The sequence below is a fragment of the Panicum virgatum genome, chromosome 9N (assembly GCF_016808335.1).
Source record: "Panicum virgatum strain AP13 chromosome 9N, P.virgatum_v5, whole genome shotgun sequence".
Classification (NCBI taxonomy): domain Eukaryota; kingdom Viridiplantae; phylum Streptophyta; class Magnoliopsida; order Poales; family Poaceae; genus Panicum; species Panicum virgatum.
The window spans coordinates 8,100,181-8,125,297 of record NC_053153.1 but is presented as its reverse complement, the minus strand read 5'-3'; the positions used below and the strand labels follow the sequence as shown (position 1 = coordinate 8,125,297).

The 25,117-nt window shown below is 50.4% G+C and overlaps 4 protein-coding genes across 4 annotated transcripts; all 4 read left to right on the top strand.

Annotated features, from left to right (window-relative positions):
• Window positions 1–6,115: 6,115 nt before the first annotated feature.
• LOC120690133 (protein LIFEGUARD 2-like) lies at window positions 6,116–7,401 on the top strand. Its single transcript, XM_039972657.1, has 2 exons — window positions 6,116–6,654; window positions 6,747–7,401. The coding sequence occupies exons 1-2, from the start codon at window positions 6,381–6,383 to the stop codon at window positions 7,223–7,225; spliced, it is 753 nt and encodes a 250-aa protein (XP_039828591.1). The 5' UTR covers window positions 6,116–6,380; the 3' UTR covers window positions 7,226–7,401.
• Window positions 7,402–10,308: 2,907 nt separating this feature from the next.
• On the top strand, window positions 10,309–13,630 carry LOC120688667 (serine/threonine-protein kinase STY13-like; the record flags this gene model as incomplete). Its single annotated transcript, XM_039971062.1, has 5 exons — window positions 10,309–10,591; window positions 12,490–12,602; window positions 12,679–12,875; window positions 12,993–13,299; window positions 13,380–13,630. Coding segments are annotated over 5 exons (1,116 nt in total), but the record flags the coding sequence as incomplete, so codon positions are not given.
• Window positions 13,631–18,722: 5,092 nt separating this feature from the next.
• On the top strand, window positions 18,723–20,811 carry LOC120690131 (pentatricopeptide repeat-containing protein At3g22670, mitochondrial-like). The gene has a single exon (XM_039972655.1). The coding sequence runs from the start codon at window positions 19,027–19,029 to the stop codon at window positions 20,698–20,700; it is 1,674 nt and encodes a 557-aa protein (XP_039828589.1). The 5' UTR covers window positions 18,723–19,026; the 3' UTR covers window positions 20,701–20,811.
• Window positions 20,812–21,032: 221 nt separating this feature from the next.
• LOC120690132 (peamaclein-like) lies at window positions 21,033–22,788 on the top strand. Its single transcript, XM_039972656.1, has one exon. The coding sequence runs from the start codon at window positions 22,116–22,118 to the stop codon at window positions 22,413–22,415; it is 300 nt and encodes a 99-aa protein (XP_039828590.1). The 5' UTR covers window positions 21,033–22,115; the 3' UTR covers window positions 22,416–22,788.
• Window positions 22,789–25,117: the final 2,329 nt, after the last annotated feature.

Below are 25,117 nucleotides of genomic sequence, written 5' to 3'. Positions count from 1 at the left end.
AGCCGGCGGATGATCCATATAACATGGACCGTTGGATTGGGTTGAAGCTCAGTTTGAGGTATTTGCAGCCATCGATTTCTACAGAGTAGAGATTCTGGGTACAATTTTGTTGGTGCACTGCTGAGTGGATGTCTCAGTGGGGGACACAAATTTTGGTGGACCAAGCATATTTTGATCGGTGCTTTAGGAGGTTGATGTGCACTTTACTATATAAGAACTTACGTCTATATATAAGGAGTATGTGTGCATACAAGATTACAAGTTTATAACGGTATATATGTTTTCAAAATGAGTATATGGGTGCATACCACTTTGTAGGTGTATGTTTAACAAAGGAATATGAATCCGTACAAGCATAAGGCATGATACTAATTCCATGCTCTTCACTGATTTACCCTACATCTATGTTCCATATACTCCCGTGCATGCATCGTACATGGATGAGAGCAATGTAAAATGTGAAAATGTATCTAGTGATATTACTGTAATCTGAAAAGGTATCATGTGATACTCGAATCTGCAAAAGTATCATATGATACTCATTCTCAAAAAAAAAAGTATCATATGATACTTTTCATCTGATAGCATGCAAAGCTTTTGCAAAAGCTGCCTTGGAGCTTGATGTGAACTGCCTCCATCAAACACTGGCTTTTCAGGGATTTTCCCATCTACAAGGCAAATAAACTAATCTTTAGTCTATGAAATAACTAGATCAATCACCAGTTCACCGCAATACCATGCATTTTAGAGAAAACAATGTGATATAAATCAGAGCACGCATGATCCAATGGTGAGTGGCAGAGTATAAACGTTAGCACAACATGCATGAGAAGGTGGCGCAATACATCTCCTCCCGGATCAGTATGAGGTATGGACACATACTAGTCCACACATTGGAGTTCCCAAGCCACAGATGCAGGAGAGCAGAAATCCGGATAGACCCTCACCGCCAGCAGCTCCGAGGAGTAGCGTTGATGATGAGCTGCGCCAGGACAAGCACCGTTTGATTTTACGGTTGAATGGTTCTTTCAATATTCAGAAAAGTATGGGCTCGTACCAGCCTGATCACCGCCTCCTTCCTAGAGAGCCAAGTGACGGGGCGGATCGCAGTGCAGATTGCTCCCCACCGCTGATAGATCAGATTGCAGAGAAGAACTCGAATGCGCCAGGCGCCGGTAACTCTACATACGAATTGCTTATTCCGTTGTAAAAGTTCAGATATCTCTCCAACAGAAACGAGTTTGAATCGTGTTCCTCAACAACAGCCCACACATAATGGATAATGATGCAGCAGAATGACCGTATAAAAATTAATTTACGTGGTGTGCCGTATATACAGATGGGGAGAGATAACTGTGGGTAGCGCGATATACTTGGATAGCGGATCTGCTGGGTGGTGACCCCATAATCCACGATGGATCCTTTGTAGTAGTTACAAGCAAGTGTAGAATACATTTCCCTATATATATATATATATATATATATATATATATATATATATATATATATATATATATATATATATATATATATATACACACACAGGTGAGCCTGGACATGCAGCTTAACTTAGCCACACGGTCGGATGACGGGTGAGAGTGGAACCTGCAGGCTCGGCTTAGTTCGTTTCAGTCTTTCGATGCAATTAAAGAAGGGGAAAACGATGAAACCGCACCACTGCGACTTAAAAGATAAGGCTGTGTTTAGTTTGTAAAAATTTTTGAGTTTGTGTACTGTAGCACTTTTCGTTGTTATTTATCTATTAATGTTTAAATATAGACTAATTAGACTTAAAAGATCCATCTCGTCATTTACAGTTGAATTGTGTAATTAGTTATTTTTTTTAATTGCATTTAATGCTTCATGCATGTGTCCGAAGATTCCATGTGACGTGTACTATTGGAAATTGTTTTAGAACTAAATAGGGCCTAAGAGCAACTCCAACAAATTAGCAATAATTCTAGCTAAATTTAACTAGTTGGAAGGTTTGTAAAAAAATACAGAGGTTCCTTAAGAGAGGAGAAACCAACAGAGTAGGTATAATCTGGACTCTTCATATTCAAATTGTGTGGGACCCTAGCTTCCGACGATTCTTTTCCTCTTTTCGGCCGACGCCGCGCGTCTCCGACTCCTACGCCGCCGCGCTTCCTCCCTGCAGCGGCCCCCTTCCGATCCTCCTCTGGTGTCCAGGGCTCCAGGCCCCGCACGCCCCCTCTGATTCATTCATGCACTCTGCAAGTAGCTCCCTCCGATCCTCCTCTCCGTCAGTGGCCAGGCAACTACGATTTTTGCAAGACCGGGAAGAGCCACCTACAGCAGGCCGTCCTGACCATCACAAAAACACGCGATCCAAAACAGATGAATGTAGAGCTTAAAAGTTTACAGAACATGTTCTTAAAAAAATGTGGAGGCAAAATCTATGTTTGCTGATTGTTCCTGCCTAGGGTATGCAACTTGAATAAAATGGGGCCATATACAAGTGTTCACCTGGTCATATCTACAAATTCTAAGTGACTACTGATCCCTCATTCCCTGAACTGGACACATGCTTAGCATGATGAAGATCAATTCAGTGAACTGAATGAGTGAACAAACCTGAACTGAATTCAGACAGGTCACTGAATTCGACATGCATCATGAAACCTGAACTGAATTCTGATATTCACTAGCATAGAGAAAAATATGGTCACTGGCATCAAAACAGCAGTATTTCTGATATTCACTAGTGAAGGAAAACCATTGTTATGATACGAACTAAATTTGTCATGTTTAAGCCTGTCACAAAGTAGCATATATATATGAATATATATGTCTGAACCTGTCAATTTGACACAAACTGAACCTGTGTTCGGACTGCCAATTTCTAATTTTTAGTAGTAGCACATATATATGTATATCTGAAATTGTCAAGCACATATGCAAAATATGCATGCACATACAAGCAGCTCGCATGAGCAAAAACAGGCATGCTTTGAACAAGGGCATGCTGCAATTTCAGCAACCATACAGATACAACATAAGTCTGAAATTCAAAACTGAATTCAAATACTTGCCACTAGATTTCAGACCCACCTAGCTCCAACAGATGCACAAGAAACCTACTTGCAAGCATCAATTAAAACCAGCCTTTTTCCAAGTATAAACTGATCCTGTAAACTAGCTATTGTTCTCTGATGGTGTAGTGGTGCTCTAGTCATAACAGAAATCCACTTGCACATTCAGAGATTTCACTGACTCACTGAATGCTAATCACACAAATTTGTTCGAAAAAATCATCTACCAACTGGACTTAGCTCCTTGTCGGAGGAACCACTCGACAGCGCATCAATCCGACACCGGAGGGATCAAATTCTCCATTGGAGCGATGGGCCTCCGGATCGAACCTTTCCCTGAACATCTTGATCAAAGGGAACAATAGCGGAGGGAGGATTCCACATCCCCGCCGCACGATCCACCGTCGACCAGCGCGGCGGCCTATACATGAGGACGGCGGGGATCCTCGACGCCGGGGGGTCCTCGACGGCGGGCGGAGGCGCGGCTCCCTGGGCAGCTCAACGGTGGGCGGAGGCACGCCTCCCTGGGCGGCTCGACGACGAGTAGAGGGGCGCCTCCCTGGTCAGCTCGACGGCGGGCGGAGGCACGCCTCCCTGGGCGGCTCGACGGTGAGTGGAGGGGCGCCTCCCTGGGCGGCTCGACAGCGGGCACGGGATGCTGGCGCGCGGGAACGGGACCAGCGCGCAGGAGGGCGACGGATGCGCGCGAAAGGCAGGATGGCGAACGGCGGGGAGTAGGCAAAGAAGCCTACCGGCTTTTCCGGGATGGAGAAGAAGAAACAGAAGTCACAAATTTAGAGTCTCGGTTGGAAACGAGTTTTTACCATCCTGGACTCATTCTCTGCTGCCACCGGGCTAAAAATCAATTACCACAAGAGCACCGTCCTCCCCATGCATGTTCCAAAGTCACAGCTGCGTCGTCTACTCAAGGTTCTCCAATGTCGACGTGCTGATTTCCCTCAGGTATACCTGGGCCTGCCACTCTCCAATGTCAAGCTCAACCTGGCTGTTTTTGCTCCACTCATTGCCAAGGTGGATAAGCAGCTTGCTGGCTGGAAAGCTACTCTGCTCAACCATGCCGGTCGACTTGTACTGCTCAACGCCGTGCTTGATGGCATGCCTGCACACCTTATGTCTGCTCTCCTTCTTCCTGCCGGGACCGTGGACGCTCTGGACAAACGTCGCCGTGCTTTCCTCTAGTCTGGCCAAGACAAGGTTCATGGTTCACAGTGCCTGATCGCGGGCTCGGAGTCAAACAGATCAGCGTTCAGAACGCATGTCTGATGCTCAAATTACTTCACCGGCTACACCATCTTGCTGGCTCGTCTTGGGCCACTTGGGCACGCCGACATGTTGATGTTCACACTCTGGAAGGCGATGTTCAAGGCGCGCACTGGGATGCCATCCGTTTCCTGTTGCCTGCCTATCGCCAGATCACCCGCGTCGCCGTTCACGACGGAGTCGCCACAGCGTTCTGGGAGGACTGCTGGTCCGGCGACGCCCCCCTATGCTCCTCCTTTCCAGTGTTGTACAGTCACGTCCTCAACCATGGGCCCACACTCCACGATGTCGCTTCTGTCGGCCTGGAGTGCTTCCTTGCCCCGTGGCTCAGCAACCAGGCCCGCTCCGAACTGGCGTCGGTTCAGCTCATCCTGGATGCTTGGACACCGACGGCCGGCATCGACAAGCGCTACAGCCCACTGGAGTCTTCTGACCACCGCCTGATCTCGGGCAAAATATACAAGCTGGCGACCTCTCTGGATGGCACCTGCGCCTTCTACAAGTTTGTGTGGCACCTGCGCCTTCTACAAGTTTGTGTGGCACCTGCGCCTTCTACAAGTTTGTGTGGCACCTGCGCCTTCTACAAGTTTGTGTGGCAGAACCATGCTCCTCCTAAAGGGAAGTTCTTCGCCTGGCTTCTTCTCCAATGGCGCATCCAATGCAAAAGCAACCTGAAGATGAAGAACATTGTGGACTCCGATGTCTGTGACCTGTGCAACCGTTCCCCAGAGACAGCGGATCATCTGGTCTCTGGCTGTCCCTTTGCACAGCGCTTCTGGCGGCACATCGGCTGGGAACGTCCCTCATCCCCCGGTTGCCGACCTCTGGAAGGTGCAGGCTCAAGCTGGCGCCCCATCAAGAACCCTTCACACAATGACCCTCCTATGTTCTGGGAACTCTGGCTACACCATCATGAGATTGTCTTCCGCCATCGCGCTCCAGACCTCCGCCGCCTGCTTTCCTCTTGCCGCGATACCGCTGAGCTTTGGAGCTGCCGACTGCCCGCCTCGCAACGTAGTGACATTGAACACTGGAGATATCTCTTTGTCATGTAACGCCCCTCGCCGCTTCATTCCTGCTCAATTATCACGGCACTGTTACCATATGTAACTGAACTTTGTAACTGCGCCCCGCGCAAAACTTCCATCACCGGTCGCCCGGCATCTATGGAATTTAATTCAGGTGGGGACTCATCGTCCCCCGGTGTTTCCCTAAAAAAAACCATCCTTTATTTTTTTTACCTCTCCAAAGTGATTTACATAAACTGTTGTAGTTGCTATAAATTCATCTAAGAAGAAAACAATCAGTCGATCGAAACGACGCAATTCCCAATTTGAACCGTTTGATCGCTAACTTCGACCATCCAAATGCAAGGAAAAACGAATTCGCGTCGTTAATTTCATCACAGCAGGCTCAGCAGTGCATTCGGCTAATGCAGCTGCCCATCTATGTACACCCAAGCATTAATCATGCTTTGCTTCGGCCAGAGAAATCCCAATGGCCAATGGGATGAGGCTGCTCTGCTGGACGCGTCGAAAAGCGCAGGCAAACCCCAGAAGAAAACGGAACAGCCGCGATGCCCCCGCCGCGGCGCCGCTGAGCAAAAGCAACGCATCTCTCCCGAGCCCGTTCTTCTCCTCTCCTCTCCTCTCCCGTCAACCCCGCTCCAGACGCCACCAGACGGAGGCCGACGTGACTAGACTGCGGCTCGCGCGCGTGGGACCCACGCGTCAGCCTCAGATCCCTGCCGCGTCGGACCCGCACCGCACCGCCAGAGGACGGAATCCTCGCGAACGTTCAGCCCCTCTCCGGCGCCATCCACCGGTCTCCCCCATTGGCCCATTCCCCGCCTCCTTAAGACCTCCCCCGCCCGGCGAGCCCCCCACCGCAGCAGCCACCGCTCAACGACAGCGACCAAGAAGGAGAAGCCGCCTGCTCCGAGCGTAGCGCTAGCGACCCGCGCGCGGCGTGTCCGTGCACCGCCGGGAAAAGGAGAGGGGTGGCACCGTGGCAGAGAGGGAGGCACCACAGGGGAGGGGGAAGAAGATGTACTTCCGGCCGCCGCCCAAGGGGCCCGAGTGGTACGCCGGCGATGCGGAAACGGGGCAGGCAGCGCGGCCGCTGTACCCGATGATGCTCGAGGACCCGCGCCTGCGGTGGGCCTTCATCCGGAAGGTGTACAGCATCCTCTCCATCCAGATGCTGCTCACCGTCGCCGTCGCCGCCTTCGTCGTCTACGTCCGCCCCGTCGCGCACTTCTTCGTCTCCACGCCCGGCGGGTTCGGGCTCTACATCTTCCTCACCATCCTCCCGTTCATCGGTACGAAACAGCTCCTGATTCGATTTCGTTCCATCCATGGATTAAATTTTGTCCTGCCACTAACAGCAGATTCGATCTCGATCTCGTTGCAGTGCTGTGCCCGCTGTACTACTACTACCAGCACCACCCGGTGAACCTGCTGCTGCTGGGCGTCTTCACCGTCGCCATCAGCTTCGCCGTCGGCCTCACCTGCGCCTTCACCAAGGGGGAGGTGATCCTCGAGTCGGCCATCCTCACGTCGGTGGTGGTGGTGAGCCTGACGGCCTACACCTTCTGGGCGGCCAGGCGCGGCCACGACTTCAACTTCCTGGGCCCCTTCCTCTTCGCCGCCATCATGATCCTCATGGTGTTCGCGCTCATCCAGCTCTTCTTCCCGCTCGGCCGCGTCTCGCTCATGGTCTACGGCGGCCTGGCGGCGCTCGTCTTCTGCGGCTACATCATCTACGACACCGACAACCTCATCAAGCGCTACTCCTACGACGAGTACGTCTGGGCCGCCGTCGCGCTCTACCTCGACGTCATCAACCTCTTCCTCTCCCTCCTCACGCTCTTCAGGGCGGCGGATTCTTGAGCACGCCACGCCACGCCACGGCCGGCAGACAGCGAGAGGAGGGGATCTTGGAGGGCGCCTTGCCTTGTCCTTACCCTTGGCACCCTTGCCCTGTCTCTGAATCTCTAATTTCTGCCTGAATTCCCCTGTACAGTGAAATAATTTGTTAATTAAAATCTATCATCGGTCTTTAAATTTGTGTCGTTGTGTCATTTCGGTCTCTAAATTCACAAATCGACCATTCAAATTCTCAAATTTGTCCATTTATATCATTTCGGTCCATAAACTTGTTTCGCTGTGTTATTTTGGTACCTAAACTAGAAAATCAAATATTTACGTCTTCTAATTTGTTCGATCATGTCATTCTAGTCTCTAAATTTGATTTTAAGTCTCATATGAGTCAAAATAAGGCGATCTACGATTATGTCATTTCAGTTTCTAAATTTGATTTTGAGTCTCATATGGGTCAAAACAAGACGATCTAAAATTTATATATTAAAAAATAATTTATAATTTTTCATATGAACTTAAATGAAAATTAATTTTATATGAAAATGATAGCTCTCAACATAATCTACAATTTTGTAGTTAAAATATTTTTGAATAAAAAATGTTTAGGATCTTAAAATATTATTGTAAGTTTATAGATTTTGAAATTTAAAAATTAAAATTAAATTTTGGGGCTCTAAACAATTTTAATTAAAAAAATCAACTGTAAAATTGTAGATCGCATCGAGAGAGATAATTTTAATATAAATTTTGCCTTCATTCAAGTTCATATGGAAAAGTTATAAATTATTTTTTGATATAGAAGTTTTAGATAGTTCAATTTAGAATTAGATGAGACTCAAAATCAAATTTAAGGACTGGGATGATATGACTAGACAAGTTTGAGGATCTAAACAAATAGTTTATAAGTTTAGAGATCAGAATGATACAATCAAATAAGTTTGAGGACCTAAACGATTGATTTACGAGTTTAGAAACCGGGATGACACGGTCGAATAAGTTTAGGGACCGGTGACGTACTTTACTCTAATTTGTTTTAGGCTATGTGATTTGCTTTGCTTTCCGAAAATTGTTCAATGGAATATACTAATAAGTTTCTAACTGCTGTACAATCTGTCATCTCTCTCGCTCTCTCTCTCAAAGAAAACAATCTTGTCTTTTGGTTTCCGGAATGCAGACTGAAAATGCAAGTCATTAGTTATCCACTGCGGGCGTTGGCGTGGTGGCACGTGACAGTGAGGGTCACGTTGTCCTCACAGCGAGGGTCACGTGTTCAGCCTGTTCGGTTCTCGACTTGTCTCGATTTGTTTTGGCTTATTTCCTCTCATATAATACTATTCATTCTCACCGTGTTTGGCGGGCCTCCTTCCGGCTGGTTGCGGCTGTGCGAGCTGCTGCTTCCAGCCGAAGGCAGCCGCCAGCCGAACACTATTCATCAGAGAACAGCCTCGTTGTCCTCACAGCGTGGCGTGTTCTTTTCAGTCGGAAGCTCATGCGTGTCTTGAGCAGGGTTCACCTTACCGTTGGGAACCGGTCCGGTTTGGGCCGGTACCAAACCGGCTCAAATTCAAAATTCAAATTTGAATTAAAAAAAATGAAAAATTCTCAAAAAATTCCTAAAAATACTTTAAGGTGCGACGAATCTAATGGTGTCAAATTTTCTCAAAAATTCGTTGGTTTAACATATTTTTCGGGTATTTAAAGTTAAAACAAAAAAGAAAAAAAAAATGAGACGGCCCATTAAAACCCACTTGGTAAACCGGTCAAACCGGCCGGTATACCGGTCCAAACCGGTTACACATGCGATTTTAAATTTGAATTTGAATTCAAATCGGTCAAACCGGCCGGTAAACCAGTCTAACCGATCGGTATACCGGTACGAACCTGTTGAACTGAGTTTTTTGAATTCAAATTTGAATTTGACCGATTTCTACCGGTAACCGGTCAAACCGGTCCGATAAACCGGAACCGGAGGGCTCCGGTTTGGGGTGTCCGGTTGGGAAAGAAAACCCTGGTCTCGAGGGCTTGCGGTTAGCCGCTCAGTGGTCGCAAAGGACCGGTCATCATACAGACCAATTGCGAATGCGAGGCGGCGGCTTGGGATGTATGGAAGCTTCAGGTTCTTTCTGGTTAGTGCTAGAGAGCAAAAATCATAAGCCCGAGTGGTTGCAAACAGCCTAACAGTGCACAGAGACGAAACTCGGCCGGCCCAGTGGACCCGATCTGACCGCTGAACTGTACAATAATCGGGCCATGGCCCAATAACAGCTCTGATTTGCTCTTTTATCTGGGAAAAAGAAAAGAACGCGTGAACTCGGGCCATGGCTCAATAACAGCTCTGATTTGCTCTATTATCTGAAAAAAAAGAACGCGTGAACACGTCCCAGTCCTTATCCTCGCGCTCGCCAACAAACTCCGTGATTCCATCCCATTTAATCGCTCTAGACCCAGGCACATTTTCCTATTTTCCAAAAAAAAAACTCAGTCTGTTTTAGCGTAGCTTTTCCTCGATCTCGGCTAATCCCATTATTGCCTTCTCCTTCATTTTATTTTAGCGCAGTCCCTAGTTATTCCTTTGCTAATAGATTTTTTTCTTTGGTTTAACCTCTTTATATCCACAGTTGATCTATTCTTTGTTTTCCTTCCGTTTCTTTGCCTGTTCTCGTGTGTTCGTTGCATTTTTGAGATTTTTACCATCTGATTATTTTAGAAATATCGGCGATTTAATTTGCTCAACCTTATCGACATGGTTGATAAATAGCATGCATCCTCGCTCAAAATTTGGTGCTGCTAAATGACTCGCATTCAAGTATTTGCTTCCCAATTAAGACGAGGTGCAGCCAGATTTGTCTCCATGCATCTTTGATCCTAACACAAGTGGGGAAAAGGGCAGAAGGAGATCTTGCATGCAAGCAGAGAGGGAGCATTGATTTAATTGGTAAGGAGAGGAGACCACATCACCCACAATCCCCATCTGATCTAACCTAGCGACGCGCCCGATCGCAATGGCCGGCGGCGCTGCTCGCGGCCGCAGCCACAGCTTCGGCGGGAGCAGCAGCAACGCCGCCGCCGGCGCCGCCGCCAGCGGCGGCGGCTGCAACGGCGGCGGCGACGCGTTCGTGAGGGCCGGGGCCGACAACGGGTTGTACGTGCGGGCGGACATGGTCGACCTCAAGACCCTGGACATGCAGCTGGAGAGGACGCGGTCGCACGCGTGGATGGAGCACCAGCGGTCGCAGCGGTCGGCGTCGCCGCTGCCGGAGCCGCTGCTGCTCGAGTGGGAGATCGACCTCGCCAAGCTCGACATCCACAACCAGATCGCGCACGGCACCTTCGGCGTCGTCTACCGCGGCACCTACGACGGCCTCGACGTCGCAGGTACGTTTGTTCATACGGTGCGCGCGCACAATGTACGATGAGTGCGTGGCGCCTTCCCCTAGATTTGTTCGATGTGATGAAACCTAGCTGCTCTGTCAGCCATAGCCTTCCGGCCGGACGCGCGTCCAACTGATATTAGGCCAATCTCAATAGTGAGCGATTCTGCCGATGAGACCTCGCCGGACGGCGCCGCGGGCATCAAAGGGTGCCGGCCGCCCTGGCGAGGTTGCGCTGGTGACAGCATTTCTGGTCCATTGGAGTACTTTCAGCAAAATAATTAGGTCAGTCTCAAAACACAGTTTCGTGGTGATAAAACTCTCGTCACATCCCATAAAACTCCATTCTTCTTTTTTCTTGCCATGTCAATAAAATTGATGATATTTAATATCATGAAACTTCCATTGAGATTGACCTTAGGTGGCCTAGGTGACAATGGGCCAGCTGTGAAGTACAACTTCCATGATTGTGGATGGTGCTGCCACAGCCGGTCATGATTTTTCATTTTTGTTCTTATGGGAACTTATGAGGCAGCCCCAACCAAGAAACTACTCCCAACCAAGGAACTTATGAGGTTAGTGTGTCATATAAACACCACTTAAGAAACTATAGTTCCTAATGCATAATTTGTAGTAGTGGTTAAAAAATAAATTTCTCCAATGATCTTTCTCCTCTCTCTACCAATCCCCTTCCTCCCCACTCTTTAATTCTATCTTGGTATTTGGAATATCCATTCCAATGGGTGCTATGTAGTTTCTTAGACTTCGATTTTTGTGCAAGAAGCCCTTTCTTGCATGAGATCTGGTTTCTTGATCTCTTCCTTTCTCTCCTCTTTAATTGCATTGCCAAATCAGCAAAACATTCTACACGGCACCATATTAAATAATATACTAAATGCTATAGAAACTATCCTAGTCACTGCAGTGGGACTTCCTTGAAGCAACATTTATGAGTAGGTCATTTCCCTGACTTATGCAATAATCACTCGTGTTGCCAGAGATTTGGGTGTGCTTGTGCCTAGGTTCAATGGTGTTTGGTTCCGCCTCAAGAAAATGTTTTAAAAATTTATTGATGGCCAAAGTTTTAAATGTTTGACCGGATCTTTGTAATCGCCGTATTTATGACTAGAGATATATCTTGGCTGTAATTATGGTGGAGTCATAGTCAGTAGTAATGTTGTGTCCGTTCAAGGTTGAACAAAAGAAGCGCGAATTCTTTTTATTATTAGCATGCATGGTGGGTGGGGATCAGGGAGGACCATGTGCGATTTTAATTTGGCATGCCCCATGTTTTGTGCATTTTAAAGATTTGATCTGATAAAGAAAATGTGAAATCGTTAGATGTGGCCATAGTGAGAGTATTATGCCTAGTATACGTTGATAGTGGTACGTCACTGTCTTGACTAATAAAACCATTGGCGAGAAACGATATATAGTTACAGGCTCTTTTATGTTAAAGGCTACGGAAAACTTTAGTATTATTATTATTATTATTATTATAGTTGGGAGAGGGGTTGAGGTAAGCATTGAGTCATTCGGGACAAGAAAGCTGGATCCAAACGTAACCACCATGATTGTGAAGTGCGTAGTATTCAGAACAGCAGAGGGTGTAATGACTAAGGAGAGAGAAAGGAAATGTCGGTTAGTTTTATTTGGAACTTTTAGAAGAACCAGAGCAAGAAGGATGGTCGACGGTGCAGATGATTGGTTGGCGGGCATGGCGAGGCAACATGGGATTTAAGGATTTATTTAGGGGAGCCGGAGAGCAGGAAGTCGTCTCTGAAGAAGAGAGACTGAAAAAAGGGGCTCCATTCTCCATACAGATTTCGTCCCGCATTCTCACAACGAATATACTGTGTCGATCGGTAAGGCATTGTTTCTGTATGTCGTCTATGTATGCAGTGAAGGTGCTGGACTGGGGCCATGACGGGCAGGAGTCGTCGGCGAAGCACCGCGAGGCCTTCGAGAAGGAGGTCGCCGTCTGGCAGAAGCTTGACCACCCCAACGTCACCAAGGTACCTTATTACTCCATCCTGCACATCTATGATCTGAATCCCTGCATCTGAAACCTGTCTGCGCGCGCGCGTACAGTTCGTGGGCGCGTCGATGGGCACGTCCCAGCTGAAGATCCCCAAGAAGGGCGGCGGCCGCGCCGTGCCCAAGGAGTGCTGCGTCGTGGTGGTCGAGTTCCAGCACGGCGGCACTCTCAAGACGCTGCTGTACAACCACCGCGACAAGAAGCTGTCCTACAAGAAGGTTGTCCACCTCGCGCTCGACCTCGCCAGAGGGTGAGTACGTACTAGTAGTGTAGGTTCTGCTGCACATACACATCCTGTTATTGGTCAGGCGCCACCACGTACGCTTTGCTCGCTGATGCATGGGAACTGATCGAACCGAACCTGCAGGCTGAGCTACCTGCACTCGAAGAAGATCATGCACCGCGACGTGAAGGCGGAGAACATGCTGCTGGACCGGAAGCGGACGCTCAAGATCGCCGACTTCGGGGTGGCGCGCGTGGAGGCGCCGAGCTGCGAGGTGACGGGGCAGACGGGCACGCTCGGCTACATGGCGCCCGAGGTGCTGCAGGGCAAGCCCTACGACCACAAGTGCGACGTCTACAGCTTCGGCATCCTGCTCTGGGAGACCTACTGCTGCGCCATGGCCTACCCCAACTACAGCCTCGCCGACATCTCCTACCACGTCGTCAAGCTGGTGCGTACGTTTCAAGTTGCAGCGCGCGCGGCTCGATCTCGATTCTCTGATTTCTGAACCGGCCGGCCATGGACTTGCAGGGCATCCGGCCGGACATCCCGCGGTGCTGCCCGCGGGCGATGTCGGACATCATGATGCGGTGCTGGGACGGGAACCCGGACAACCGGCCGGAGATGTCGGAGGTGGTGGCGCTGCTGGAGAAGATGGACACCGGCAGCGGTAAGGGCGGCATGACGCCCATCGACGACCACGTCGCCCAGGGCTGCTCCTGCTTCGGCTTCAACCGCAGCGCCTAGGCTTATGATGATGGCTCTCATCAGTTAAGATAATAATTAAGCAAAAACAATCCGACTCGTCGGCCGGCGTCGATCGCGTACAGTGCCGTGGAATGGTGTAACCTTTTGTCACCGTGGCGGAGGGCAGATTACTGTTGAGGTATGGCGCAAATCTTAATTCATGGTGATAGTATAGAAAAAACTACCAAAATGAACAAGGATGTATAAGAAGTAGAAGAACTCCAGTAGAACAAGGTATGGCAACGGCCACACCTTGCCATACTGAGAGCTCCGCCATTAACTTTTGTGGTTCGTCGGGCATGGAACCTGTGCTTGCATATCTGTGAACACGAAACATACTACTATGCGCTTGTACAATAGATTATTGTCGTGGTGTGCAAACCACAGCCGGGTGGCGTAAGGCACCCGTCTAAACCCAGAGGGTGAGTACTCGGGGGTTAGCTAGGACTAGTTCGATCTCGCTGGAAGAACACGATGAACACAACAGGTTTAGAGTGGTTCGGGCCGCCGGAGTGTAATACCCTACGTCCACTGTATATTGTATTACTTGTGTTCCCTTCGTCTCGAGAGAGTCTGGAGAGTGTGAGAGAGCCTGCAGTGTGCAGCGAGCGCCTCCCTTTTATATTTCAAGAGAGGCGCGTACATGGCCGTTGAGTCCCCGACAAGTGGGCCCAACGATGTAGTGTATAATAACATACTGTACAGACATTATGGCATTGCAGGCGACGGAGATCTCATTCCTGGATTCCCTTGCTCTGTCCGTGAAGATCCTCCGTCCTGCATATCCATACCCTGTCTTGTCGAAACGGCGCCAGGGTGTAGCTTGCGGCGTTGCCTGCAGCGTAGCAGAACGGGCCGTGTAGCTTGCGCCATAGGTGATATGATGAAAAAGTTCCGTGCCGTCGTATCCATTTAATGCGGCAGACGGGCTCTGCGCGGATGCGGCCCATGCGGCTGTCCTGTGTACCTCGGTAATACGTAGTCTACAGTGAGGTCTGACAAAGGCTGCCCCGCGTGCCGCGGCGGCAGAGCACGCCTCAACCACCCGCATTGAATGCGGTGGGTGGGCGAGTCTTCCAGCGGAAGACTCGCGCCCGCGCCTGCGGGACACGTGGCGCCCCCGGACCCCGCCCCGGCGGTATCCTGGCTCTACGCGCGTGGGAGGTCCGGACGGACGCGGGGAGGTCCCGGACCCCTATGGGAGGGTCCGAGCCCTCGGCTGTTGGCTCGGAGTTTCCCCTCCTCAGGGACACGTGGCGTCACCGGACCCGTCCCAGACCAGGGAGCGGGTCCGGGGCCGTTGGCCCGGTGAGGTAAGAGCCTGACCGGTGGGGCCCGGCTGATTCGCCTCTTATGGCGTAGTTACGGATGACTATGCGAGTCCTGCTTTGCTACAGTAGGAGTGGGTATCCCTGCTACAGGGTACCGACAATTATATTTAATAGCTACCAAATTTAGACCATTTATACTCTTTTTTTAAAAGTCGGGACATTTATACCTTTTTAAAATTTTAGTACGCCCGGTTGTATATTAGGCTTGCGGTAAGGTCGCTCCTTTCGTGGAAAGTTTCTAAGAGAATAATGGATGTGCCTTAGCCGATGACTCCCGCTCCATCTCAGCAATAACACGCAGCTGGTAGTAGCGGGGTCCACGAGCTTTTAATGTGTTGCGTCCCTCAGCAGCAACACGCAGCGAATAGGAGACCGGGAAGCACGTATGCGCTTTGCGCCGGCGTTTCAGTATGGGAAAATTGGTCTCGTAGCATTAAAGATCGATATTCGGAAAATACCATCAAATTTTCTCCGTTCCGTAAAATACCATCGAAAGAATACAACTTTACCGGGATATCGCATTCCGTCGCATTTGGAGGAGACGCCGTCGCTTCCGTCGTCTTGGTCTCAAATCACTGCTCCCAAATCGCAGATGGGCGTCGTTTCCCCGACGCGGCTCAAGATGTCGGGCTCGGAAGCCATCGCCGGGGCCGAGTCGGCAGGCGAGCTACTGCTCCGCACGGCGGCGATGGTGCCCGCGGAGCACTACGCGCTCGCCGCTGCTGCAGTCGTCTCGGTGCTGGTGCTGCTCCCGGCGCCATCGGCCCGAGGAGCCCTCCGTGACATGCCGAGCGGCGCCGGCCACCGGCCACCGACCACCCGCAGCTGGCCTCGACCTGTCTATGAGCATCGTCTTAGGGTCTGGTTGTGCCGCGTAGGTGCCGTAGATGGTGTAGCATCCGCTTGTTGGCCTGGAGCACAAACGGGTGAGCACGATGGCCATCCTGCTGCGCTCGAGCTCGGCTCGAGCCGCCGCCGCTCACCCGATGCTCACTGGCCAAATTCGTCAGCCATGGTGACTTTCGATTCAATCGCTCGTGCTAGAAGCTTCCTTGATTTGTTGTGAATCGATTTTACTACCCACCTTTACAAATCTATTGAAGCAAAAGTTGGAATTTTATTTTTCCCATCCGCCTGTCTCCATGGAAGCAGCGGAAAGGGAAGCTCAGCCAGCGCAGCACCCCGGCCAACCGGCCCCCGCGGAATCGAAGCGTGGACAGTACGGGCGAGCTCCTCCGACGGTCCGCGTGGCTCGGTGCTCGGAGCGACAGGGCTCGGAGCTTCCCTGTGCCGCTTCTCCTCGCCGCGACCACCGCTGCCACCAGCGCCGCACCACCGATCCTCCCTCCGCCCCTGCCCCACCGCTCCTGGCCGTCCCCGCCCTGCACCTCAGGCCCGCCACGTCGCTCGGCCGCCAGTCCCCGTCCCGTGCTGCCCCTTTTGTGCGCCCATCCTCCACTCCCCGCCCACCATGGTGCCATGGCTGAGGGGAGGAGCTTGATAGAAGCGAGCGGCGGCGGCAGCAACAGGTCGTCTCGGAGGGAAGGAGTTTGACGGAAGCGACGGCGTCTCCTCCAAATGTGACGGAATGCGATATCCCGGTAACGTATTCTTTCGATGGTATTTTACGGAACACAAAAGTTTGATGGTATTTTCCGAATATCGTGATTTTTTGATGCTATGAGACCAATTTTCCCTATTTCACCCGCCTCCTTCTCTCTTCTCTCTTTTCTCTTTTCTCTTCTCTCTCCGCCAGCAAGACTTTTTGCTGACCTGTCCAGCGACTCGCTCGCCTACTCAGCCTTATTATACCTGCTCTAATATCGATTTTCACTTCGCTGCTTCCACATTGTGTAGGGAATACCTGATTTCAATAAAAGAAAAGGACCGTCGTTTCAATATCGAGGGTCCAAATCAAAATTCGGGATACAGTTGCACTTATTTCAATAAGAGCTTCAAAACAAGATCACACACCACTATATTTTAAAAATATATTTTTCCATGTAAGAAATTAATTTTTAATGTATTCTAATTTGCTTATGAATTTTACAAAACTTGCTCATCATTTTACAAAAGGAAAAAATCTATATCACCCCCTCACCTATGGGGGTGGACTATATAACTCTCCCAACCTATGAAACAGTCTATATTACTCCCCTGAATTTTTCAAAAACGGTCAAATTACCCCCTAAAGTAGTTTTGAAAAATTATAGTAAATCACAAAAAATCATAAAATGGAAAATCCAATTGTGTTAGACTCCAAATGAGAAGATCTACACAGTGAACATATAATATGATATGCTTTAGTATATTTTTTACAGCTATGAAGAAAAGCATAGATCTACAACTACAGCAAAAAAATACTAAAACATACCATATTATATGTTCAATGTGTAATTCTACTCATTTGGAGTCTAACACAATTGGATTTTCCAATTTATGATTTTTTGTGATTTACTATGATTTTTCAAAACTGTTTTAGGGGGTAATTTGATTGATTTTGGAAAGTTCAGGGGGTGATATAGACCGTTTCATAGGTTGGGGGTTACGTATTCCACCATCCATAGGTGATGGGGTGATATAGATTTTTTCCTTTTAACAAAATGTTTCTTGACTTGTCTGAGTTTAGTTAAGAGGATATTGATGTTGATATTTAGAAGATAACCAGATGATGTGATTGGAGGATGATGGCAAACTATTGTGTTAGGGAAGATGGATGTTTAATACATGCTCAGTGATAGTGATAGCTAACTTTAGCAAGCTAATTGAGCATTTTTACTAATTTATATTGGCATTTTTTAGTCTAAGTAAGCAATTTACATGTATTTAAAAAATATTATGGAAATATATGCAAGTGACGTCTTGTCGGAACATCTTTTCAAAAGAAACATAACTGTGCAACTTGAAATTGGTTAAGAACTACACTTTTTTTAAGAGAGAGTAGTAGAAATAAAAAATGCTTCTGTGTGAACCCCTCCTCTTCCTGTGATAGTGGGACCAGAGGCAACAGGCAAGCCACGTGGGCCAGTCCGAAACATCACCTTCCAACGTGGAGTCTTGGATTGAATATAAATGGTCCCGTTTGTTTTCCTAGAATATTAGGAAATCAACACTTTAACCGTTAATTATGGTGTCAAATTAAGTCAGTTTAGAAAACCAACTCCAAAACCCTGCGCTAAACTCTGAAGAATCTAATGAGGCATTTGACCACGTAATTAGAGGATGGTTACTGTAGCATCACTATAGCCAATCATCAATTAATTACCGTCATTAGATTCGTCGCGAAAAGTTATACTCATTCCTGAATAGGTTTTGCAAATAGACTTCATACATGAAAGATTTTTTTCTCGACTTATGTGCAGTAGGAATCGTGACAGGAACCAAACAAAGCCAATATTAGATTGAGGCAGCCGTGTAGAGGCGCCAAAATATGCAAAGGCGAAAATATAAGACCCGTGTGTAACTAGTCATTACCTTCTTAATAAAGATTTATGTATATTATCTAGCATAGTATATACGTGTTGCTACGGATAATATAATAGATTTACATAATATAATTAATTTTATGTTCATTTAATTCATGTACAAAACTTTGTGATTGTACGAGATATTAATTGTGCATATTTCGATTGAAATTCTATTAGAAGTCGGATTGATTTATCCGGACTCTAATTAAAATTCTGATTGACGACAGGAACATTGCTTGGCGGGTGCGTTGGGCCGCTGGGTCTCCTCTTTCTTCTACGCAGGCAGTTAAGTCAAATGCCCAGCCCACGAAAGTCCATACTCATTTCATTGAGTGGCCCATTGCTGTTGGCTCCCCTGAGTTGCTGCTTCATCCTTCCTTCTCTCGCCCGAGTCTCCGACGAACAGAACACACACTGCAGTAGCCGGCTGCGCAACCAGGCAACGGGCAGGCTGGGTATTGCCGTATTGGACCTCTGGGAGAAGTCTTGGAGTTGGGGTTCTCGCTGCCGAAGGTAGATAGGGCGGCCGCCCCACCTTGGCCTATTGGTTGGTCTGCCACTCTCAAACGACGCGTGGTTTGGTTGCGCACGCGAGGTGCTCGACGGTTTGCCTCCTGGTTTTCGCGCTGAAGCATGAGCCTGTGTTTGCGGGTTCTAGGCGAACCTCTGCGAGGATTCTTGCTGCACAGTGGAAAGCGCGTGGCGTCGTGCTTTTCTACCGCGGGGTTCGACCTGCCCGACTGGTTCAAGAACCCAGAGGACGGTGGTCCTTGCGCCGGGTTGGGCGGCGACGGCGACGGCGATGACGACTTTGTGCTCCCGGCCAAATCAGAAACCTTGGAGGAGCGAAGAGAGACTGCTACTGGTAGTGGAGCCAGACCTCTGTCGATCCTCGCCAGCTGTCCTGCATCCCACGAAGAAGCTGAGTTTGAGGCTGGCCTCGATGAGGTTAGCCGAATTCTGAGCTCCCGGTTCGCGTCTCCCGAAGCCATCGTGATTGCCATGGACTGTTGCCACGTCAAGGTGTCAAAACGCCTTGTTGACAAGGTCCTGCACAGGTTCAGCAGCGATTGGGTCGCTGCATTCGGCTTCTTCATGTGGGCAGGCACCCAGGATGGCTACTGCCATTGTGCCGATTCATATGACTCGATGGTGGACATACTTGGCAAGTTCAAGCAGTTTGATTTGATGTATGGTTTGATCAGCCAGATGCACGAGGTCGGGGGCTTGGTGTCGCTTGTGACCATGACAAAGGTGATGAGGAGGCTCTGTGGGGCCAACCGATGGAGCGATGCCATTGATGCTTTCCACAAAATGGACCAGTTTGGGGTGGCAAAGGACACAAAGGCCATGAATGTGCTATTGGACACATTGTGCAAGGAGAGGAGCGTGAAGCGTGCCATGGGTGCCTTCCAACAGTTGACGGGGACAATACATCCTGACGAGAGTACCTTCAACACATTGGTCCATGGCTGGTGCAACGCGAGGATGATGAAGGAGGCTCGCAAGGCAATGAAAGAAATGGAGGAGCACGGTTTTAGTCCTTCAGTGGTAACTTACACAAGCCTCATAGAAGCGTACTGCATGGAGAAAGATTTTCAGACAGTTGGCAATATCTTGAGTGAGATGCGGCGGAGAGGATGCCCTCCAAATATCATCACATACACAATTGTGATGCACGCGCTAGGGAAGGCTGGGAGAACACAAGAAGCTCTGGATACTTTCGAGAAGGTGAAGCAGGATGCATGCACCCCAGATGCTTCATTCTACAATTCTCTGATATACATACTTGGCAGAGCTGGAAGGTTTCTAGATGCAAATTTTGTGGTTGCAGAAATGCACAGAACTGGTATATCACCCAACGTGACTACGTTCTACACCCTGATTTCTGCTGCCTGTGACCACTCCCAGGCCGAGAAGGCGCTGAAGCTATTGGTTCAGATGGAGGAGCAGTCATGCAAGCCGGACATCAAGACGTACACCCCCTTGCTGAAGCTGTGCTGCAAAAGGCAGTGGGTGAGGACGCTTCTGTTCCTGATATGCCATATGTTCAGGAAGGACATAACCCCAGATTTCAGCACCTACACGTTGCTGGTGAGCTGGCTGTGCCGAAATGGGAGGCTTGTGCAGTCTTGCTTGTTCTTGGAGGAGATGGTGTTGAAAGGTTTTGCCCCGAAGCAGGAGACATTTGATCTTGTGGTGGCCAAGCTGGAGAAGAGGAACATGCATTCAGCAATGAGAAAGATTCAGCTTCTCAGGGTGCAGGTAGCAGGTAATAGGCGTAAGAGCAATGCGACAAGATGGTGAGGGTAGACAACATTGTGCTACATTGTCAAACGGTTGTGGAAATGGTGAATGTTGGAATATGTGAAAAAAAGGAACCCAGTAATATAACAGTGATGAACTGATGATCATTAAGTTTATTTTTTCTAGAACAGGTTCTTGATAAAATGAGTAATGACCGCCAATTTATCATGTACACTTGCATCAATGTTCAAATAGTAGTAAAAAAAGAATAGAACTTCAACAAAGTAGGTTCATCACGATTCACGAGCCATCACTTAATTGAGCAAGACAGGAAGTAAATGTGAAATGCCCAACTCATTAAGCTCTGCATACATTACCAAAAAGGGACATTTACAAGCGTGCCCTTAGTTGAGCCGGCTTCCTCATTTCTACCCTTACTTCTCCCACCTCCTCAGATTTGCCCTCCCACACGCGGAGCTTGCTCGGAAATCACCTCGGACGCCGTCTCCGTCATGTTTGCCGTCTCTTACATGTGGGTCCCACCTGGCAGGCTGTCTTTCCCCATTGCCGGATCCTATCGAGGTGCTCCTCCACGCCCCGCACCTCCGGCGGTCCGGCCGTGCCGAGCCGGCCGGCGCGCAAGGCCGCGGCTCCCCTCGCCGATCCCCTCCCCGCGCCGCCGTGCTCTCGCTGCTCCCCTCCCCGCGCCGCCCCTCCCGCCGCACCGGCCACGCCGCGCTCACCTCCCCGCGCGGCCCTGCTCACTGCTCCCCTCCCCGCGCCGCTCGCACTGCTCGTCGCCCCTCCCGCCGCACCGCCCTGCTCGCCGCCCCTTGGGAGAGGCTGAGCTTTCCCCCGAGCGCATCCACCACTCCTTCCCCACTGGCTTGCCGGAATCGTGTGTTTTCCCCCCCAAAGTCGCCGCCCACCACACTTCCACGCCGGCGAGCAATCCCCGCCGCTCCGAGTCGCCTCTGCCCAAGCCGACACTTCGGTGAGCTCGCCACCATCCTCACCGTTGTTTCCCCCACGTCAATTCCCCCAGCAGTGCTGCCGTTTGCGCCCTCCACAGCATCCTTCCACCGCCGTTCCCGGGCGCATGTCGCCAGCCACCGTTGCTCGTCGGCCGGCCAATCCGAGGGCACGGGAGTACTCCCCGCTTGCCCGCGTTGGTCTGCGGCCAGCCGGCCTCCCCGGCGGCCAGCCGGAGCACCGGCCCAGCCCCGTCACCGGAGGGCGCTGCCGCACGAGCTCCTCTCCAGCCGGCCAGCTCGGGCCCGTCCCCGCGCCTCTCTCTCTCTCGGCCGTGAGCACAGAGGGTGGCGACGGCGAGGGGTTACCTTGCATACATACATTCGTCGACCGACACATGCATCCTTCACGGCGATGTCAAATCTGCAAACATACACGCACTCGCAAGCTCACAAGTCAGGCACTCTGACCACTCATCACAAGAGCGCGCGAGAGAACAGAAGATGGCAAGGTCCTCGCTGCGGGCCGCCGCGCTGCTCCTGCTCGTGCTCACCGCGTCGTGGCTCCAGGCCTGCGACGCCGCTTCAGGGTTCTGCGCGAGCAAGTGCAGCGTGCGGTGCGGGCGGGCGAGCGCGGCGGCGAGGGGCGCCTGCATGAGGTCCTGCGGGCTGTGCTGCGAGGAGTGCAACTGCGTGCCCACAGGGACGGGGGCGCGCGGCGGCGGCGGCGGCGGCGGCAACGAGTGCCCCTGCTACCGCGACATGCTCACCGCCGGCCCCAGGAAGAGGCCCAAGTGCCCCTGACCACCGCGCCGGCCGTCAGGGAAGCAAGCTAGAGGCGGACGTACGGCGGGGTCAAATCGACGGATGAGATGTAGTCACTGGATCGGGCTATCAGCTACCCAGTCCCTGCTACGTATGTGTGCGCGTATCTCTCTCCACTAAATACCGTCCATATGCTAATCTACCGGTATGTATTACTACGGCAGTGTAGTAGCATTATGCGTGTGACGTTCTATAGTAGGTACTGCTACTTCGGATGATCCAAAGAGTGAGCTCGTTTGTATGGGTTCATGTCATGCGCGAGCCTCGAGTGTCAAAAAAAAATCTACAAACATACTGTTGGATGACTAAGTATTCGAAAAGTCAAGTCAAAATAATGAAAAAATTATTCGAACTAGTTCAAATTAGGAAGTTGAAGTTGAATATTCTGTGACTTCTTTGGAAATGTGTCCATTTGTGAACAACGTATACACCAAATTTTGTCAAATTTTGTGATTTTTTTATGTCAAGCTTCTATGACCATAATATGACTCCATGCCAAGTTTCAGATTTTTTGGACCACATCTGATATTTATGTTATTTTATCCAAAATGACTAGGAAATGTAGTTTTAAAATGCTGTACACAAATATTTGAATTTTGTAACAAGATTTTAGATTTAGTGCATACTTGCATATAGATTCTTAAATATATTTTTTGTAGAAATTTTTGAACCTTATTAGAGCTACCTACAGTGGCGCCTGGTGTAAGTGGAATGGTGAAAAAGAATAAGATAATGGGCTATTAACACATTTAAACCTATTAGAGTAGCAAAACTAATCCAACATGCATGGAATAATTATCTCAGATACTAAACATCTCCAGGAACATAGCAAAAAAATAATCATAATTTTAGGAGCTCATAAGAATTTAATATGAATTAAACAAGATTTGAGGCATTTTAGTGTGTATAGATAATTTGTGGAAATTTTTATGAAAACCAATTTGACCAAAGTATAGACCTGGGAACAAGGAATATATAAAAATGGGTTTCATATTTTTCTGAGCATCCAACAATTTATTGTGATTTTCAAGTCTTACAATGCATTTTTCTGTTGAAGAATAATTAGATCTGCAAAAAACCCACGAAATATCCGGCCAGATCTGCTACACGCACCCTCACGCTCACACAGATCCGCCACCTACTCTCACTGAAATGTGGACCCGGGGCTCACCAGCCAGTGAGAGCAGGGGAACTCGGGCGGAGCCGAGCTGAGACAGAGGAGCGGCGAGCCGCGGCCCCGGACCCATTGAGGAGTCTGAAACTTTGATAGTGAAGTTGTCATGCAACAGTATGCAAAAGAACTCTGATTTACAGGCCACGATCTGCACGATCAGGCACAACGCACAACCCGCCATGATCTCCACCTGCTGCGCCATCCCACAGGTCAATCATGGCGTGAAGTTCGGGACTCCACTCGCCCCGCTGAAGCGCGCACGGCGAGAGGTGGACGCGCTCTGCTTCAACTGAAAACAGAGCTCTCAACACTAAGACTGAAACTCTGAAAACGCACACTAACTCTGTAAACTAAAGCTAAGTCTGAACTCTGAAGCTGAACTGAAACTTGAGCTGAAACCGTGCATGTGGACACCTGAATTAACCATCAAGCTTCACGATCGACGGCGAGCCCCGTAAGGCGGGCCGCCTCACGATGGTCGCCGGCGGGAGCGGGATCACACCGCTGTACCAGGTGATCCAGGCGGTGCTGCGCGACCAGCCGGAGGACCGGACGGAGATGCACCTTGTCTACGCCAACCGGACGGAGGACGACATCCTCCTGCGTGGCGAGCTCGATCGGTGGGCGGCGGAGCACCCGGACAGGCTCAAGGTGTGGTACGTGGTCAGCCGGGTGAAGCGGCCGGACAACGGGTGGAAGTAAGGCGTTGGGTTCGTCACGGAGGCCGTCCTGCGGGAGCACCTGCCAGAGGGCGGCGACGACGACACGCGGCGAGAACAGGGGAGGTGGCGCGGCGGGAGAGCCGGGCTGGCGCGATGGCCGGGACGGCGCGCCCGGAGGGGTGACGCGGGGAGGGAAGCGGCGAGAGGCAAGAGCAGGGCGGCGCGGCCGGAGGGGTGACGCCGGGAGGGGAGCGGCGAGAGGCGAGAGCAGGGCGGCGCGGCCGGAGGGGTGGCGCCGGGAGGCGAGCGGCGAGAGGGAGAGCAGGGCGGCGCGGCCGGAGGGGCGGCGCGGGGGAGGGGAGCAGCGAGAGGCGAGAGCAGGGCGGCGCTGCCGGAGGGGCGGCGCGGGGAGGGGAGCGGCGACAGGCGAGGGCAGGGCGGCGCGGCCGGAGGAGCGGCGCGGGGAGGGTTGCGCGGCCTGGGCTGCACGGCGAGAGCACGGCGGCGCGGGGAGGGGAGCGGCGAGAACAGGGGAGGCTGGTTCGATTTGGAACGCGGATTGGGAAAGTGGCTCCTGTTGGCTAGGCCCCACCTGTAAGACACGGCAGGACAGACGGAGACGGCGTGGAAGGGTATTTCCGATGGGAGTTCGCGCGGTGAGGGGTAAAACTGAGCACGTCTGTGAACTAAGGGTAGAACTGAGCAAGAGAACTCAACTAAGGGTACGGTTGTAAAAATCCCGGATCATTCACCGGAGGACAGCACAGGCACAAAAGAAATGGCGCAAAGCTGCCGACGACAACATAGAGATTTTGCGTTAGGAATCATTCATTTTCATCCTGAGA